The sequence below is a fragment of the Oncorhynchus mykiss genome, chromosome 14 (assembly GCF_013265735.2).
Source record: "Oncorhynchus mykiss isolate Arlee chromosome 14, USDA_OmykA_1.1, whole genome shotgun sequence".
NCBI classification, from domain to species: Eukaryota; Metazoa; Chordata; class Actinopteri; order Salmoniformes; family Salmonidae; genus Oncorhynchus; species Oncorhynchus mykiss.
The window spans coordinates 35,592,026-35,611,740 of NC_048578.1; the positions used below are offsets into that span (position 1 = coordinate 35,592,026).

At 42.4% G+C, this 19,715-nt stretch overlaps 1 protein-coding gene across 1 annotated transcript; it reads left to right on the top strand.

Annotated features, from left to right (window-relative positions):
• The first annotated feature begins 25 nt into the window (after positions 1-25).
• LOC110489211 (matrin-3) lies at positions 26-17,053 on the top strand. Its single transcript, XM_021561839.2, has 19 exons — positions 26-2,062; positions 2,445-2,506; positions 2,763-2,801; positions 4,062-4,171; positions 4,609-4,673; positions 4,835-4,951; positions 9,751-9,876; positions 10,056-10,238; positions 10,363-10,502; positions 10,607-11,249; positions 11,824-11,950; positions 12,137-12,279; positions 12,390-12,518; positions 12,603-12,725; positions 12,850-12,980; positions 13,150-13,468; positions 14,164-14,323; positions 14,533-14,648; positions 16,546-17,053. Exons 1-19 carry the CDS (start codon positions 1,271-1,273, stop codon positions 16,606-16,608), a joined length of 3,588 nt encoding a protein of 1,195 aa, XP_021417514.2. The 5' UTR covers positions 26-1,270; the 3' UTR covers positions 16,609-17,053.
• Positions 17,054-19,715: the final 2,662 nt, after the last annotated feature.

A 19,715-nucleotide genomic window follows, 5' to 3' on the forward strand; every position in this document is an offset into this window, starting at 1 on the left:
GCGTCACCCCCCTGCTCAGGTAAGGACAAATAAACACAGCCCCTTAACCTCGGAAAAACGACGTTTCGAAACTAAAATAACTAACGTTACAAATTACAACTATATATTGTTTTCATAGAACTCAATTTTTTTTGTAGCATAATGTACAATCTCATCATGAAAACATGCAGCTAAATGCCGCCATCAAATTAGCTTCGCAAGCCAACTATGGCCAGAGGCCTTTCACATCAAATATGTGGTTCTGCTGTTGCATATTAACATTTAGTTAGTTGCTATCATCTTCAAACAACGTTTTTATATCTAATACGCATAGAATTCAGCAAATATTAATTCACACTGAGTGCAAATGTTTTTGTCTGCACAGCTGCAGTACAGACAAAACCGCTGTTGCGGTTAGCTGCATCTCGTGTTAGCTAGCAACTTGTTTTTAAGAGAATTGCTAATGTTGCGATACATTCTCTATGCTCTTGTCTTTGCTATAGCTTGATCCAAGTCTTTCCCGATCAGAGACTGAATCCAAATTCCATTTTTATCACGAACCCCACTGCTCATTGTAACCTAGTAGTTACACATTTTAGCTCTTCAATTCATGTCAAGTTGTGTCCACTGCAGTTCGGCCTATTGTTGGTCATCTGATAAAGTGTGAGCATTGTCCTTGTTTTATGAAGATCAAACATGGGGTAATCTATCTTCTCTTCTGGCTATGACATACAGTTCATGATACACAGTATCTTCCTCTACTTTCGTATGAGGTCAATTCACGTCTGAATCTCATGCTGTACATTTCCCTCCTTTTCTGTGAGTTGTCTCTCTTCAATGCTTTGTAAATGATTCTTCCTGTTTCTTTCATATAAACCTAACATTCTGATTCAGAACACAGTTCAATTGACTACTATTTGAATTGGGCCCTCTCCACACTTGCTATCTGTACATTGTAGGCTAACTGAACCTGGCTGCAGACAGTGTTGTTTGCACCTCCATATCCCCATGCTAACTGTGGAGGAGGGTGGCAGACAAGAACTTACACCCTACACTTTCACCATTATGTTTCTGCAGAAATATTCCGTCAGATGAAGAGGAGAGTTTTCCCTTTTTCATCATCCACGTTGACTTGTTGCCACGTCGTTGTCTCTTTTTGAATTGACTGAATCTTCCCTTCGATCAAAGACTTAAATTGGCCCTCGCTTTAACTGCTTCCTTATTCTGTTCTTGTACCGTGGAGTTTCACGTCAAGGTAGTTTAGGGCACGTCAGCCATTTTGAGAGTGGCCATGTCCCAGAAGATTCCATCTGATAGCTCTCAGAAAGGCTTTGCTGTGGGACGCGGGCTCCTGGCTGCTGCTGAGACCCTCAACTTCAGCATGAATGAACAGTGTTCAGACAGCCTCCATCATGGCTCAACCTCCAGACAGTTGCACAGCATGTCCTCAGGTATGGGTGGTGGTGAGGGCGACCATGACCCCCAGCTGTCCCGTCGTGGTGGCGGCCACATTGGCAACTCCATGAAGCTGTTTGCCAGCTTGGGCCTGTCGCCCGCTGACCTAGACGTGCTGGCACAGATCCCAGAAGAAAACATTAGTGTGGAGTCCTTGCCTCAACTTATAATGCAGCTTAAGAACCGGAAGGTGGATTCTGACAGACGCATGGCAGGCAACTCTAGAGGGGACCTGTCCGGGCTCTCCTCTGAGCCCTCATACAGAGCCAGCAGAGACAACTGGGATGACATGCGTGTTGGAAGACTGGGTGGTTCCATGGGGCAAGCTTCGGCCCACGCTCAGCAAGGAGACTTGGGCTACAATTCCATCCAAGACACTTCAGCTGGAAGGTACGAACTCGACTATGGCCACGGCAGTGGTGGAAGAGACCCAGGGTGGTATTCAGATCTTTCCCGTGATCGCTACAGCGGTATGGGCATGGGTCCCCCTTCAGCGGCAGACAGTGTCTTTATGACCAGGAGAATGGGATCCCCGTCCCAAGGCAAAGTGCAGGACTTCTTAGGAGTTATACCTCACATGTTTCCCCATGTGTGCTCTCTTTGTGATTTTGACGTGCATTCTACCATGGTGAGTAGTAACTCCAATTCCTTTTCCACTTTACCTGTCTGTTTCATCCATCCACACACACTGTCTACTCTGATCTCAGTTTGATTGCTGCTGTCATGCACGCACGGACACTTTTTCAATTCAAGACCAGAATTTATGATCAAATCTTTTATATATTTCTATTATCAACTGACGAAAGCCAATCCTACTGTACACAAAGTAATGGTTCAACAAGTTTGTTTATATTAGCGTCATATCTCCACTTATTCAGCTTCTTTCTCCTTTTGAAGAGCCATAGTTGAATCACCCTTTTGCTTTCTAATTGGTGTGGGAGCCAATTAATGTACACAGTGTATGTCTTCAGTAAATCAGTCTCTCATCCAGTGGTTGTCTTGGTCTGCAGGAGTGGAACCAGCACACGGATGGATTACGCCACACAGAAAACCAGAGGCTCCTCCTGCAAATGTAAGTTACTCTTTCTATTCAAACACACTACGTTATGTATAGGCCTTTTAGCCACAAGGTTATTTTCACTAATGTTCAGATAAACACTGAAGAAGGTGATACACACTGAAACGTCTGTGTACAACTTTTCCCCTGCCTGTTGTAAAAAATAATGGGGGAAAAAGAAAGGAACTTTTTTGGAGGTTTGTCTTATAATAAAAATATGTGCTACCACCAGCCATTTTTTTTAAAACCAATATTCTCCCATGATCTTTAGGTACCCAGAATGGGATCCACACATGGCCACAAGCAGAGGGTATGTGTGTCTCCCGCGCACACACACGCAGACAAACGCTCTCTCTTTCTTGGGCCCCCGAATGGCGCAGCGGTCTGAGACACTGCATCTCAGTGCTAGAGGCATCACTACATACACCCTGGTTCAAATCCAGGCTGTATCACAACCGGCCGTGATTGGGAGTCCTATAGGGCAACGCACAATTGGCCCAGCTTCGTCCTGGTTTGGCCGGTGTAGGCCGTCATTCTAAATAAGAATTTGTGCTGAACTGACTTGCCTAGTTAATTTAAAAATTCTCACACACACATGCCGGTTGTTTAACATGTCTCAATATTATCCAAAGAGTTTATAAAGAACATAAGAACACAGTAAACCAGAACCTTTCAGGTGTTTTGATTTTTAAAGAGCAACTACCCCTAAAAAACAACTTCTCATTTTGAAAAAAGGGCTGTGTGGCATCAATATGGACTCTTGGAAGATTAGTCCAAATGGGGACTAAAAGAGATTCTAATCAAATCAAATCAAATATGAGTGTGAAACATTTATTCGAATGTCAAAATGTACTACAAAGTGTAAATAGAATAATTTTGGTCATAAAGTCAGTCTTTTCCAAAACAAGGTTTTGTGAGACTTGTAGTCGTGACTGCATCACAACATAAATGAAAGTTGGCTTTGTTTTTATCCTGCCCACAGCTGGCAGCACACTAGTAATCATCAATTCGGAGTACAGCTGTATGCCACCCAATCGTAATGCCTGTGGTAAATCAGGGTTGACTTTGGATATCCCTATGGGGCTAGTTGGGGGCCATCGGTAAATTACACAATGTACAATGTATATGTTAAAATCCAAATAGCTCCAAATTTCAATGACTTAAAAACCTCAAATATTGACAGCATTTAATGAGAACTAAAAGGTATGCAACATGAAAATATTGTCTCATTTACATTGTGTAATTTATTGACGGTCCCTAACTAGCCCCGGAGATAGGCTATCCAAAGTCAAACCAAATTTACCACGGTCGCACTCCAGACGGCTGAAGTTAATTGTGGAAATAATTTGTCGGAACTCTTCCCATCTGCGAACACACACACATGAGACACCCACATCAAACCACACCCTGAAACCAACTCGCCTTTGAATTCAGTAATGGCCGCTACCATTTCTTAATTAACCAAATCTAAAATGAGGCTAAATCAGGAAGTGCAGTTGCCCGTTTAAATACGTGGATGAATCAGCCTTGTATAATAGTAGACTGAATCTCATGTTTGTCCCTTTTTCAGCGGTGCGTCTCATCTACAGGAGACCACCAATCAATCAGCCAGTCTCCTGGGACCAATCCCCATGGGCGGTGGGCAGCAGGCTGGAGGAGGCCGCATGAGCTCCGGCTGGGGTAATGCTGTGTTTGTGTGAAAGATTACGTCTGTGTCTGAAATGGCACCCTATTCAATTTTAGTGCACTACTTTTGATTAGGGTCCCATAGGGCTCTGGCCAAAAGTAGGGCACTACTTCCTTAATGGGCTCTGGTCAAAAGTAGGGAATAGGGTGCCTTTTCGCACGCAACCAATGCAACCAATGCTTATTCCTGTCACTTACTGGTGAATTTCTGTATTCATTATCATGTAATCATTATCATTAAAGGGATAGGCCTAGTTCACCCAAATGACATATTGGCTTCCTGACCCTGTAGTCTCTATAGACAAAGTAAGTTAGCAATCCATGTTTGCTTTTGTTTAGCTGGCCACTGTTGTAATTTAAGTGACTGTGGGTCCTTGAAAAGCCATATATATATATATATATAATCCCTGTGTTGTTATTATTTATTTTAGGTGGTGGTGCTGGATCTAATGTTGGATCAGGCAAGCCACATCAACACTCTATGGCACTTAAGCAGGTAATGTGTTTTATTTGTCAAATTATCTTGATAAAATACGATTCTATTTACTGTAATGCAGTGGCCAAGGAACTCTTCCTCAAATCAACATGTATTTACTGGTGGGCCTTTGGTGTGAAAGTGATGGATTCAACCTGTTTTGTAACTGTTCTCCTCATCAGATCAGAAGCAAAGTAGTGGTGGCCAAATATGACAGGAGTCCTCTGTCTAACAAAGCCCTGTTCGCCCTGGCTGAACCCTTTGGAACTCTCTGTGAACACCTGGTTCTGAAGAACAAGGTAAAGCACGACACTTTGTGCCCGAGGTCTCATTTATACATTTCTCACTTAAATCCTGGCGTACGTGGAGATTCTAGGATTTGCGTGCTCAACAAATGATTGCGATTTATCAAACTGTCGCACGCTACATACGTTTTCCATTGATATGTCAGAGCCATACTATATTTCTGCACTCGTGAGCAAGCGTTACAACCTTGCCTAAAAACGCCCTCCATTCACCTTTTAATGGTAACAAAAACACCCTCCATTCACCCTTTTAATGGTAACAAAAACACCCTCCATTCACCCTTTTAATGGTATCAAAAACGCCCTCCATTCACCCTTTTAATGGTATCAAAAACAAATCAAATCAAATTTATTTCAATAGCCCTTCGTACATCAGCTGATATCTCAAAGTGCTGTACAGAAACCCAGCCTAAAACCCCAAACAGCAAGCAATGCAGGTGTAGAAGCACGGTGGCTAGGAAAAACCCCCTAGAAAGGCCAGAACCTAGGAAGAAACCTAGAGAGGAACCAGGCTATGTGGGGTGGCCAGTCCTCTTCTGGCTGTACTGGGTGGAGAAACACCCTCCATTCACCCTTTTAATGGTAACAAAAATGCCCTCCATTCACCCTTTTCGTGGTAACAAAAACGCTCTCATTTGCTCTATGATTTGGAACAGGACCAGGACAGTTTCTAAAGCGCAATGCCAAATGATCACATTTCTGTAGAGGTTTTTTTGCAGTGGCTTTGAAACTAAAATGCATGCCGTCTATAGAGGGCGCCAAACACTGGCTGCACATTCTCTAAGAGTTATTGGCCTATTGAACAATTTTAAAGTAAATGCTACAGACAACACTTCTATACAAAAATATGAATTGTTGTTCAATATTTACTTTATCAATACGTTGTTTTTCTGTCTCCTGCCTTGACGATGTCACACCTATCGCACAGCAATACTGTAGCCTACTCATACTGTCAGAGGCTACTGATCTATTTACTTAAGAGCATGGTTGGCTATTTATTAAGCGATGGCTAAATGGTAGCATGGTTGGCTAGTGAATAAGCGATGGCTAAATGGTAGCATGGTTGGCTATTGAACAAGCGATGGCTAAATGGTAGCATGGTTGGCTATTGAATAAGCGATGGCTAAATGGTAGCATGGTTGGCTATTGAATAAGCGATGGCTAAATGGTAGCATGGCTAGCTATTGAATGAGCGATGGCTAAATGGTAGCATGTTTGTCTATTGAATAAGCGATGGCTAAATGGTAGCATGGTTGGCTATTGAATAAGCGATGGCTAAATGGTAGCATGGTTGGCTGTTGAATGAGCGATGGCTAAATGGTAGCATGGTTGGCTATTGAATGAGCGATGGCTAAATGGTAGCATGGTTGGCTAGTGAATGAGCGATGGCTAAATGGTAGCATTGTTGGCTATTGAATGAGTGATTGCTAAATGGTAGCATGGTTGGCTATTGAATGAGCGATGGCTAAATGGTAGCATGGTTGGCTATTGAATGAGCGATGGCTAAATGGTAGCATGGTTGGCTATTGAATGAGCGATGGCTAAATGGTAGCATGGTTGGCTAGTGAATGAGCGATGGCTAAATGGTAGCATGGTTGGCTATTGAATGAGCGATGGCTAAATGGTAGCATGGTTGGCTAGTGAATGAGCGATGGCTAAATGGTAGCATGGTTGGCTATTGAATGAGCGATGGCTAAATGGTAGCATGGTTGGCTAGTGAATGAGCAATGGCTAAATGGTAGCATGGTTGGCTAGTGAATGAGCGATGGCTAAATGGTAGCATGGTTGGCTAGTGAATGAGCGATGGCTAAATGGTAGCATGGTTGGCTATTGAATGAGCGATGGCTAAATGGTAGCATGGTTGGCTAGTGAATGAGCGATGGCTAAATGGTAGCATGGTTGGCTAGTGAATGAGCAATGGCTAAATGGTAGCATGGTTGGCTAGTGAATGAGCGATGGCTAAATGGTAGCCTAATAATTATTGTGTAGGGGGAATTAGTGATGCACCGATATTACATTTTTGGCTGATACCGATATCTGATATTTTTCTTGCCAACAAAAAAACGATACCGATAACCCATATTTAACATTTTATCGACCTTTTAATCATTCTAGTTAATAGTTAAATAGTTACACACACTATACATCACATAATAATTTAACCCGTTCATTCATTTTCTTATGTAGTTATTACACATGGATTACACTATCATTCGTATTTCATGTCACAACGATTCATCGATACGTGTGCTACGATGCTGGTGAAGTTGTCTGGCGCACCTGGTCATTCAAAAAAAAGCTAGCTAGCTCATGGATGTTCTTCCCAGAAAACATAGCAAAATGACATCTGTTTCAGTAGCTATATAGTTAGCTAGCTAGCTAACTATATAGCTAGGTGTAATCTTAAATAACCCTAATTTATAAGACAGTTCTTATTTGATTCATGGTGGTCGGACACATCTATGTGAAGCTAGCCACAATAAGGATTAGCCACAATAAGGATTAGCCACAATAAGGATTAGCCACAATAAGGATTAGCCACAATAAGGATTAGCCACAATAAGGATTAGCCACAATAAGGATTAGCCACAATAAGGATTAGCCACAATAAGGATTAGCCACAATAAGGATTAGCCACAATAAGGATTAGCCACTATAAGGATTAGCCACAATAAGGATTAGCCACTATAGTGGACTTCAAAATAATGTAATTGACAGTGATGCAAGTGAACACAATAAGTCGAATTATGCCATAATTTAATAGATCATGCTAAACGAGGTTGGAATGTTGCTATATAAAATCAACAAAAGACATTAATTTGACAAAAAATCTGTTGAAATCACACTGGTTGTATTATACTTTAGAATTGCATTGGGGACATCCTTATTTCACTGTACAGCCTTACCTATGGATTGCGGATCGATGACATGGGGTATCGGTCTACTCAGTGACACCCAGAGAACATTAGCATCCTAGCTCTTATTACGGGACTCTGAAACAACTGTGAATTGAGCCACATTTATTGTCAACCTATGTGTATTGAACACTATTCAAGAGGAAAAACAATACTGCGTGGATGTTTTGGAGTCTGATAACTCCGAGGAGGACATTGGGAAAATACATATTGGGTATTAAGTAGACTGTTACCCCATTTCATTGATCCCCAATCCTTAGGTAAAGCTGTGCAGTGCAATATGAATGTCAATACACACAATAGGCTGACTGGGGAGGTGATGTCACAGTCCCGAGATAAGAGCAACAACGCTAATATTTGCATAAACTCTTCACCATTGTGTTCTGCGGGTGTCACTGAGTAGACTGATACCCCATTTCATTGCATCACATTCCAACCTTGTTTAACGTGATCTAGTCTAAATATGACACGATTCCACCAATTGTAACCTTCGGCATCACTTTCAAAAGAGGTACTTTTCTTTTGAAGGCGATCCACAAATTCCACTATTGTGCCTAATCTTTATTGTGGCTAGCTTAACAACACATAACCCGATCCGGTCGAGCCCCACTAGCTAGATGAAGCTAGCTGGCTGTTTATAATGTTAACCATGTTGTCCAAAGCTATGTAGCTGGCTAGCTATTTATTTCCATGAACTGAAGTTCCATTTTCAATAGGCAAACAACAAGTGGCTACCTAGCTAATACTATCATTGCTAAGAATAGCTAAGAATGAGAATAATGAAAATGACTGCAGTTTCTACTGGTCACTGTTTTCAGGCTGGTTGTATTGGTGCTAGCTAGGTACCAAGCTAAAGCTAGCTATCTATCCCAGAAGTTGCGGTCGAACAAATAATGCTTTATTACCAACGTGGTATTGTAAACACATCGTTCGTGGCCCGGTGTTTGCTTGTTGGCAGACTTTTTTTTGTACAGCTTTGTCAGTGCTACTGATAGTAGTGGTGGTGCTTGGCTTGCACGTGCAAATTCAGAACACACAACATGATATAATAGAACTGTGTTTTTTTGACTTGTCAAATTAAAAGCTTATTTGACGTGTATCTTTCTTGACACGCAAAGACCCAACCGGCGTTCCATAGTATGTCGTGAAGCTAATAGCAGTGACGCTAGTACTGTGTAACTCCGGTAGGGAAACATCTGAACAATAGCGCACTTGGTAACGGTAGTGTGTACCCGGTGCTCGACCAGTCGGCGAAAGCCAACATCAACCACGACAGAGAACGGTTGATTTGTCAAGGGCAATGAATTCCATTATTGTGGCGTTAATGGATTTTCGCCTTTTGAGTTGTCTCGCTGAAAATGTTCTTACTCTTTTCAAATGACTGCTGGACTTGTTGACTGCTCGATCCACACAGCAGACATTGTGGACCAGGTTAGGAACGCTGTGTTGCACGTGTAGCGCAACATTGTACGTGGCGTCATTATGTCATGTACCTACGTTATATAGGTATCCACGTCAGCTTTGATAAAGTTTTTCCACATCAACGTTAAACTAGACATCGGGCCGATACCGATGTTGGCATTTTTAGCTAATATCGTCCGATTCCGATATGTTCGCCGATATATCGTACATCCCTGGTGGGAATAAACCAGTAACGTATTACAGTACAACGGAAATCAACGTATCACAATGTGAACTCTACTTTGAATAACAGAGTAACTGTCTGTGAAGATTTAGGTTTAAAAAAATAAATAATAATAAATAACCTAAAACTTGTTCTTTATTGCCCCATTTAACAGAAGTAAACAGATGGCGTTGTATTAGAGCACCTGCTGACTGGTCCTGTAGGGTTCATGGTGCGTATTCCTACTCCCACAGGCCTTTTTAGAAATGGAGACTCATAAGGAAGCTAGGGATGTGGTGAGCTACTACCAGCAGAACCCAGCGATGTTGCACGGGAAACAAATCACCTTATATCTGTCCAAAGAACTCATGGTGATTCAGGTAATATTGGAATGCCCTTATTCATCTATTTTCATTAGTTTTGCCTGTATCGATCTGCTGTGTAGATTGAAATACTTAAAGTCGCTCGGCTGCGTTTCTATCTTCGCTGACCGTTAACGACCCCCAGTGATCATGCTCGCAGATCGGTACACGTAATATGTTCCTCTCTCTGAATACAGAAAGACCGCAGAACTGAGAGAATCAACCGGGAGGCGAAACAAGGCAAAGATCCAGTGGTGGCGAACCAATCGCAGGTAGTCTTCTTCTCCAACTTGCCGCGTGAGAACGAGAAGAAGCAGGAACTCCTCACCATCGCGCGGCGCTTCGGCGTCGTAAAGAAACACTTGTTTCTAACTGAAGAGGTAAAAGTCTTACTCTTCTGTTTGTATAAATAAATATGGATAAAAGCATCTTGCTAAATTGCACAGTATTTTTTTAAATGTATTTCTGGATGTGTCATGTCAATGCTTAAAATGTATCGTTAAGCGTTCGTCTTCCAAGGCTTTTGTTCAGCTGGGGTCTGCGGAGGATGCTGAGATGTTGGTGAAGTACCACACTCTGAATCCACTGACCATCCAGGGAAAGACTGTCCGTTTAAACATCTGTACCAAGTACAAGACCTTGAAGTAAGAATTCCCAAGATTCAGTGCTTCATTATCATATTAGAGGACTTAGTTGTCCTTTTTTTCCACAGAGCTTTCTGGACTGATTGTATGTCTGTCTGTAACAGTGTGAATAATCGCTCCAACAAACTGATGGATGACAAGAGAAGGAGAAGAAGCAGTAGTACTGGACCCAAAGACAAATCTTCCTCCTCCAAGAGCACCAAATCTTCCTCTTCTTCTAGCGGCAAAGCCAAAGAGGACACGAAGGAACCACCAAAAGGAGAGGACGGCGATGCAGGGAGAGAGGGAGTGGGGTCAGGGAGAGAGGGAGTGGGGTCAGGGGATGTGGTGGCTGGTGTGATGGAGGGAGATAAAGCTGAGGAGTACGAAGGAGAGGGAGACCAGGGTTCACATGATGTTGGGCCGTCAGCGGACAATGCTGAAGCCGTGACGGAAGACCCAGAGCCTGCTGCCAACACCAGTCTGGAATCGCAGGAGGAGAAGGAACCTGCTCCGGACTCAGACGACGTTCCGAGCACTGCCAAGGTTCTGAGCAGTAGTGATATCACAGAGAAAGCTGAGGGGTCAGAGGTGGAGGAGGGGACTGTGCCTGGTGCAGAGGAGAAAGCGGAGGGAGAGCCTGAGAGTGAACAGATGGAAACTGAAGCCACTACAGATGAGCCAGAGGCAGAGGTCAAGGTTAACTCGCCGTCGGCAGAACCAGCAGAGAGCTCAGAGATGCATGAAGAACAGCTACCTGCAGATCAGGTAGGTCAACAACAGAAAACTTTTATAGATCATATAAAATATTTGTCTTGTTTACAAGTTGGTGCTACTCTTGTGTTTTGTTCAGTTCTGTTGAGCACAATTACTTATCTGCCTTTTATGATGTCCATATTGTAAACATATATTTATAATATTTAACCAATATCTCAAGATATATATATATATATAGAATCTTAATCAGGACAACAGTTTTCAGCTGTGCTAACATAGTTGCAAAAGGGTTTTCTAATGATCAATTAGCCTTTTAAAATGATAAACTTGGATTAGCTGACACAATGTGCCATTGGAACACAGAAGTGATGGTTGCTGATAATGGGCCTCTGTACGCCTATGTAGATATTCCATTAAAAAACTCAGCCGTTTCCAGCTACAATAGTCATTTACAACATTAACAATGTCTACACTGTATTTCTGATCAATTTGATGTTATTTTAATGGACAAAAAAAAACGTGCTTTTCTTTCAAAAACAAGAACATTTTTAAGTGCCCCTAAACTTTTGAACGGTAGTGAACATGTAACTAATATGTTGACATACATGTTGTTCGTTTCCGTCAGGAGGAGGGCAGCATGGAGCAGGACTTCCCGGAAAACATGGATGACTTTGTGACTCTGGATGAGCTGGCAGAGGACGAGGACTTGGAGAGACAGGACTCCTCATCCAAAGAAAAGTACTCCTCTTCAGGTGAACAACATTAACTTCACCTCTAGCATGATGTATGATCATTTAATTTAGGATGATTGATTGACAGCGTCTGTGGAATTGAAAACCATTGCTACAGTGTCGACCCACATGAAAATAAACTACATTAACTATTGTTGGAAAAGTAAACTGTTGTGTAATTGTCGCTCTCGTCCTCTCTTTGTGCAGGGAGCTCTAAGAAAATTGGGGGATTGAGAGTGGTCAACGTTGTGGGATTTAAACGAGCCTATGGTTTCCTGAACGAGATCTTGGCCCTGGCCAAACCCTTCGGTACTGTAGTTCAGCACCTGGTGCTTGACGTGAGACCTGAGGTAAAGTTAGTTGGTTGATTTGATGAGTTAATTAACTTGACAGTGAATCAAAAACAGTATGACGGACATCAACATCTAACCACTGCCTATCTTTTTGTTGGTGAACCTAGGCCTTTCTGCAACTCACTTCGGAAGAAGAGGCGAAAGCCATGGTCAATTTCTACAGTGGGAATGTAACACCGACTGTGTGTGGGAAGTCTGTGAAAATCTACCATTCACAGACGTACGCTACCATTCAGGTGAGCTCCGTACCTGCAGATTGTTGGTCAGCCTTCTACTGTAGAAGTTGTTTGTAATGTTGTTTGTTGTTCTTCTTCTTGCAGAGTGGGAGAGTGGTATACGTGGGACAGATTCCCCACTTCAAATCCTCCGACGCCTCCCTCCTGAAAATCGCTGAACCGTTCGGCAAAGTGAGACGCTATTTTCTGAACAGATCTCGCAACGAGGTAATTAAATGTGAATTCAATATTTTTTTCAGCTACAGAGCTTCTTGGAATGCCTCATGGGTGAATAAGTGGGATGCGGTAGAAATCACATATATATTTTGTATGTTTATTCTTTCATTTCTAGTGTTTCATTGAGATGGAACGTGGAGAGGACGCTGAGAGAATGGCTGACACCTACAAGGACACGCCCCCTAAATTGGAAGGCAAGCGGTTAACGGTGTACGTGAGCAGGAAGTACAAACAGCTCAAATACGGGTGAGTCAAACTAAACAACAGTTGGTGTATTTGCTGTGAGCGTTGTTATTTTTGTCACTACTAAATACTTATCTTTTTACTGTATGTAATGTAAAATATGTAATGTGCTTAAACTAAATTGACCTTCTGGGACAATAAAGTGGAAATGAAATGCTCTTTCCCACACTAGACACCGACCACCAGCCCCTGACTCTGAGGAGAAGGAGAAGAGGTCGTCGAAGAGGGAGCGATCAGGCAGTGAAACAAGCTCCCACAGGAGCTCCGCAGCCAAAAGCTCAGCCAAACAGGATGAAGAACCTCCAGTCAAGAAGTCCAGAGAGGAGACAGCGTCTTCATCAACAGACGAGCCTGACAAAGAAGACGAGGAGAAGATGGTGGAGGCGCCCACTGAGCAGAGTGAGGTAGAGGTTAGGAAGGAGGAGGCGGCCCAGGGGAAATACGGTCAACCCTCTGAGAACTCCGCTGTACACGAAATAGACACTGACATGGTAAGTTTATCTGGTCTAGGTTGTTCTGATTTGGCACCATATTCACTATAGTGTATTACTACGGCTCACAGTCCTACGGGGCTTTGGTCAAACGGGGCGGCAGGGTAGCCTAGTGGTTAGAGCGTTGGGCTAGTAACCGGAAGGTTGCAAGTTCAAACCCCCGAGCTGACAAGGTACAAATCTGTTGTTCTGCCCCTGAACAGGCAGTTAACCCACTGTTCCTAGGCCGTCATTGAAAATAAGAGTTTGTTCTTAACTGACTTGCCTAGTTAAATAAAGGTAAAATACATTTTAAAAATGTAGTTCACTGTCATCATCATCAATCCCTCAATGATGATCTGACTGGGAAGATGATGCTAATTCGAAATGATGACACAACAAAATGACACAACGACACAACGAAATGACACAACGAAATGACACAACGACCAAGGTTCCAGTTTAACAAAGTTTACTGAACCGTATGAACCACCCTCAAAGGTCGCCATTCCACTCGAGGCCAGGTCCATCAACCACTTCCTGCGCATGCGCACTCTGGACTGAGTGATAGCCCTGTAATAACAGAAATATTGGGATACTTAAAACATGAACTTAACATATGACACCATTTTGGGATGTAACCCTAGGTCGTTTTTAGTTTGTCAACCAAAAGTAGTATTTTAAAGGAACTGACACTCCATTGCTCTGCGCCGTAGAACATCAAAATGGAGGAAAACGAGGCGCCCATTTCCATACTGAGTGTGAGGAGCGTTGAGGAGAATGGAGAGACTGCCTGCACACCATCCCAGGCTGAGGGGAAGCTTTCATCAACCAGCCCGGTTCCTCTGGGGCCGTATGAGCCTAACAACCCAGTGGGTAAGGACATGCTCAGATTAATACTATTTCGAGGGAATGGGGTTTCTATGTGTTTAGTAAGACCGTTTTTAACGATATATAGAATAACCATCTTTTTTTCCCGTGAGACAACTTCTTGTCTAAAAAAAAACAACGACATTGGAACTATATATGTACTGTATATTACACACGTTATATCCAAACATCATAGTGACTCTGTCTGATTTCAGGTGTCGAATATGTGAAGATGGGGTACTACTGTAGAGTCTGTTTCCTGTTCTATTCCAACGAGGAGTCGGCCAAGAAGGTTCACTGTAGCAGTCAATCTCACTACCAAAAACTCAAGGTAAACATACAATATTTTAGTCAATTAGCAGATATACCAAAAATAACTGAGCAGTTATTTAAAGCTCTGACACAAAACACACCAATACGTCTCTCACTTGGTATCAAACTGTGTTCAGCTTAAGAACAATTATATATATCCTCTCTCTATATACAGTGCCTTGCGAAAGTATATGGTCCCCTTGAACTTTGCGACCTTTTGCCACATTTCAGGCTTCAAACATAAAGAAATAAAACTGTATTTTTTTGTGAAGAATCAACAACAAGTGGGACACAATCATGAAGTGGAACGACATTTATTGGATATTTCAAACTTTTTTAACAAATCAAAAACTGAAAAATTGGGCGTGCAAAATTATTCAGCCCCCTTAAGTTAATACTTTGTAGCGCCACCTTTTGCTGCGATTACAGCTGTAAGTCGCTTGGGGTATGTCTCTATCAGTTTTGCACATCGAGAGACTGACATTTTTTCCCATTCCTCCTTGCAAAACAGCTCGAGCTCAGTGAGGTTGGATGGAGAGCATTTGTGAACAGCAGGTTTCAGTTCTTTCCACAGATTCTCGATTGGATTCAGGTCTGGACTTTGACTTGGCCATTCTAACACCTGGATATGTTTATTTTTGAACCATTCCATTGTAGATTTTGCTTTATGTTTTGGATCATTGTCTTGTTGGAAGACAAATCTCCGTCCCAGTCTCAGGCCTTTTGCAGACTCCATCACGTTTTCTTCCAGAATGGTCCTGTATTTGGCTCCCATCAATTTTAACCATCTTCCCTGTCCCTGCTGAAGAAAAGCAGGCCCAAACCATGATGCTGCCACCACCATGTTTGACAGTGGGGATGGTATGTTCAGCTGTGTTGCTTTTACGCCAAACATAACGTTTTGCATTGTTGCCAAAAAGTTCAATTTTGGTTTCATCTGACCAGAGCACCTTCTTCCACATGTTTGGTGTGTCTCCCAGGTGGCTTGTGGCAAACTTTAAACAACACTTTTTATGGATATCTTTAAGAAATGTCTTTCTTCTTGCCACTCTTCCATAAAGGCCAGATTTGTGCAATATACGACTGATTGTTGTCCTATGGACAGAGTCTCCCACCTCAGCTGTAGAGCTCTGCAGTTCATCCAGAGTGATCATGGGCCTCTTGGCTGCATCTCTGATCAGTCTTCTCCTTGTATGAACTGAAAGTTTAGAGGGACGGCCAGGTCTTGGTAGATTTGCAGTGGTCTGATACTCCTTCCATTTCAATATTATCGCTTGCACAGTGCTCCTTGGGATGTTTAAAGCTTGGGAAATCTTTTTGTATCCAAATCCGGCTTTAAACTTCTTCACAACAGTATCTCGGACCTGCCTGGTGTGTTCCTTGTTCTTCATGATGCTCTCTGCGCTTTTAACGGACCTCTGAGACTATCACAGTGCAGGTGCATTTATACGGAGACTTGATTACACACAGGTGGATTGTATTATCATTATTAGTCATTTAGGTCAACATTGGATCATTCAGAGATCCTCACTGAACTTCTGGAGAGAGTTTGCTGCACTGAAAGTAAAGGGGCTGAATAATTTTGCACGCCCAATTTTTCAGTTTTTGATTTGTTAAAAAAGTTTGAAATATCCAATAAATGTCGTTCCACTTCATGATTGTGTCCCACTTGTTGTTGATTCTTCACAAAAAAATACCTTTATGTCTTTATGTTTGAAGCCTGAAATGTGGCAAAAGGTCGCAAAGTTCAAGGGGGCCGAATACTTTCGCAAGGCACTGTATATATATGTGTGTGTGTGTGTGTATGTATGTATATCCTCTCTCTCTCTCTATATATATATATGTGTATGTATGTATGTATGTATGTATGTATATATATCCTCTGAAACCTAAATGTTGTCCCTTTTTTTTTTCAGAAACATCTGGAAAAAGAGAAGGTCAAAGCTCAAAGTAGCACAGGGATGAAGACTCCCGTGTAGGATAATTACACGTGTCCAACTGTTGATCAAGTGTTCATGCATGGATAGAGTTAGTTTGTAACCTTAGAGTGGATGTTTCGGGAGTTTTTTTTTTTTTTTAGGTTTTCATGTTTAGCTATACAGCTTTAACTTTAACTTTTAACCAATGTACCAGGAAGAACCAACTATGAAGGGATCTGGAGAATGTTATGAGTTTTGTATGCCTGGTTTTGTTTCATGTTTTCTGACAACTCGTCTTGCTATAAATGTAAGTCCGAGATGCATTTTTGATTTATATTAGACTTGGTTGATCATTTTAACTTACCTCCCATGCAGACGTTCAGATAATTGCATTACTTGGTTGAGGAGGAAGTACACTGTACAAAAATATCAACGTAACATGTAAAGTATTGGTCCCATGTTTCATGAGCTGAAATAAAAGATCCCAGACGTTTTTCCAACCATACCCACAAATAGCTTATTTCTCTCAAATGTTGCGCACAAATTTTGTTTAGATCCCTGTTAGTGAGTATTTCTCCTTAGCCACGATAATCCATCCACCTGACAGGTGTGTCATATCAAGAAGCTGATTTTAAACGGCATGATCATTACACAGTTGCATCTTGTGCCGTGGACAATGAAAGACCACTCTAAAATGTGCAGTTGTCACACAACAGAATGCAACAGAAGTTTCGAGGGAGCGTGAAAATGGCATGAATGTCCACTAGAACTGTTGCCAAAGAATTTAATGTTCATTTCTCTACCGTAAGCCTCCAACGTCATTTCAGGGAATTTGGCAGTACGTCCAACCGGCCTCACAACCGCAGACCACATGTAACCACGCCAGCCCAGGAACTCTGGGTTATTTCACCTGCAGGATCATCTGACCAGCCACCCGGACAGCTGATGAAACTGTGGGTTTGCACAAATGAAGAAATTCTGCACAAACTGTCAGAAACCGTCTCGGGGAAGCTCGTCCACCAGGGTCTTGACCTGATTGCAGTTTGACGTTGTAACAGACTTCAAGTTTTTAGAAATGTTTGCAAATTTATTAAAAATAAAAAAACATACTTTATTTAAATAGGAAGTCCAACACTTTGCTATGAGACTTGAAATTGAGCTTAGGTGCATCCTGTTTCCATTGATCATCCTTGAGATGTTTCTACAACTTCATTGGAGTTCACCTGTGGTAAATTCAATTGATTGGACATGATTTGGAAAGGCACACAACTGTCTATATAAGGTCCCACATTTGACAGTGCATGTCAGAGCAAAAACCAAGCCATTAGATCGAAGGAAGAGAGCTCAGAGACAGGATTGTGTCGAGGCACAGATCTGGGGAAGGGTACCAAAAAATGTCTGCATCATTGAAGGTCCCCAAGAACACAGTGGCTGTCTTTCATTCTTAAATGGAAGAAGTTCGGAACCACCAAGACTCTTCCTAGAGCTGGCTGCCTGGCCAAACAGCAATCGGGGGAAAACGACCTTGGAGGTGACCAAGAACCCGATGGTCACTCTGACAGAGCTCCAGAGTTCCTCTGTGGAGATGGGAGAACCTTCCAGAATGACAACCATCTCTGCAGCACTCCACCAATTAGGCCTTTATGGTAGAGTCGCCTGACTGAAGCCACTCTTCAGTAAAAGACACATGACAGCATTGTTGGGAGTTTGCCAAAAGGCACCTAAAGGACTCTCAGACCATGAGAAACAAGATAGATCTCTTTGGCCTGAATGCCAAGCATCACGTCTGGAGGAAACCAGGCACCGCTCATCAGCTGGCCCATTCCATCCCTACGGTGAAGCATGGTGGTGGCTCCATCCCTACGGTGAAGCATGGTGGTGGCTCCATCCCTACGGTGAAGCATGGTGGTGGCAGCATCATGCTCTGGGGATGTTTTTCAGCGGCAGGGACTGAAAGACTAGTCAGGTTCGAGGGAAAGATGAACAGAGCAAAGGTCAGCGAGATCTTAGATCAAAACCTGCTCCAGAGCGCTCAGGGCCTCAGACTGGGTCGAAGGATCCAACAGGACAATGACCCTAAGCACACAGCCAAGACAACGCAGAAGTGGCTTTGGGAAAAGTCTCAATGTCCTTGAGTGGCCCAGCCAGAGCCCAGACTTGAACCCGAGCGAACATCTCTGGAGAGACCTGAAAATAGCTGTGCATCGAGGCTCCCCATCCAACCTGACAGAGCTTGAGAGGATCTGCCAAGACGAATGGGAGAAACTCTCCAAATACAGATGTGCCAAGCTTGTAGCGTCATACTCAAGAAGACTCGAGGCTGTAATCGCTGCCAAAGGTGCTTCAACAAAGTACTGAGTAAAGGTCTGAATACTTATGTAAATGTGACATTTTATTTTATACATCAGCAAACATTTCTAAAAACCTATTTTTGCTTTGTCATTGTACAGTATTGTGTTTAGAATAAGGCTGTAATGTGAAAAAGTGAATGGGTCTGCATGCTTTCCAAATGCACTGTATTTAAACGATAACTCCGTAAAATACCCCATAATGACAAAGCAAAAAAAGTTTTAAGAAATGTACGTTTATTTATTTTTCCAGTGTATGTTTGCACCATGTTACTGAAGGAGAATGGGTACAAAGAAATGTCTCGAGCCCCCTCTATTGGTAGGCATGCACTTTATACGTACAGTTCATGTTGTGACCAGCAGATGGCGGTATTGTTCAACAGGATTAAGGGTGATTGTTTTTCTACTGATTTACTTGTGATTATTACTTTCCCAGTGACTTCACAAAGCAATGTTAATTGAAATGCAGCATTTCACAAAAACAAACCAATATTTGTGTAAATCTATCAACTTTTTTAAATTTGACATTCCTTTAAGAGGTATCAAAAATTCTACTTGCATAGCTATTTTGGAGGATAATTTAGGGATCCCCAAATCCACCTTTCATCTGGATGGATACATCCTATTTTTTTTCCCATCCAGTGCCCTTTTACTACACCAATTTCCCTTTGAATGGCAACCTATGGACAAAGGTCTGGTTGCCTGCACAGTGAAAAATTAGAATTCGTGGGGAGGCTTGAAGGGAGGAGAAACCAAAGTGTAAGTTGTATCTATCCTCCCTGAAAAGAGGTCCTGACATTCACTTACTCTTTTCTCTCT

What these genes read in the sequence shown, in the direction of transcription:
- LOC110489211 (XM_021561839.2), top strand. Translation starts at nt 1,271, where the DNA reads ATGTCCCAGAAGATTCCATCTGATAGCTCTCAGAAAGGCTTTGCTGTG. An exon ending in CCGCATGAGCTCCGGCTGGG is followed by an intron (nt 4,172 to 4,608) that starts GTAATGCTGTGT and finishes TATTTATTTTAG; the next exon opens with GTGGTGGTGCTGGATCTAAT. An exon ending in ACTTGTTTCTAACTGAAGAG is followed by an intron (nt 10,239 to 10,362) that starts GTAAAAGTCTTA and finishes TGTATCGTTAAG; the next exon opens with CGTTCGTCTTCCAAGGCTTT.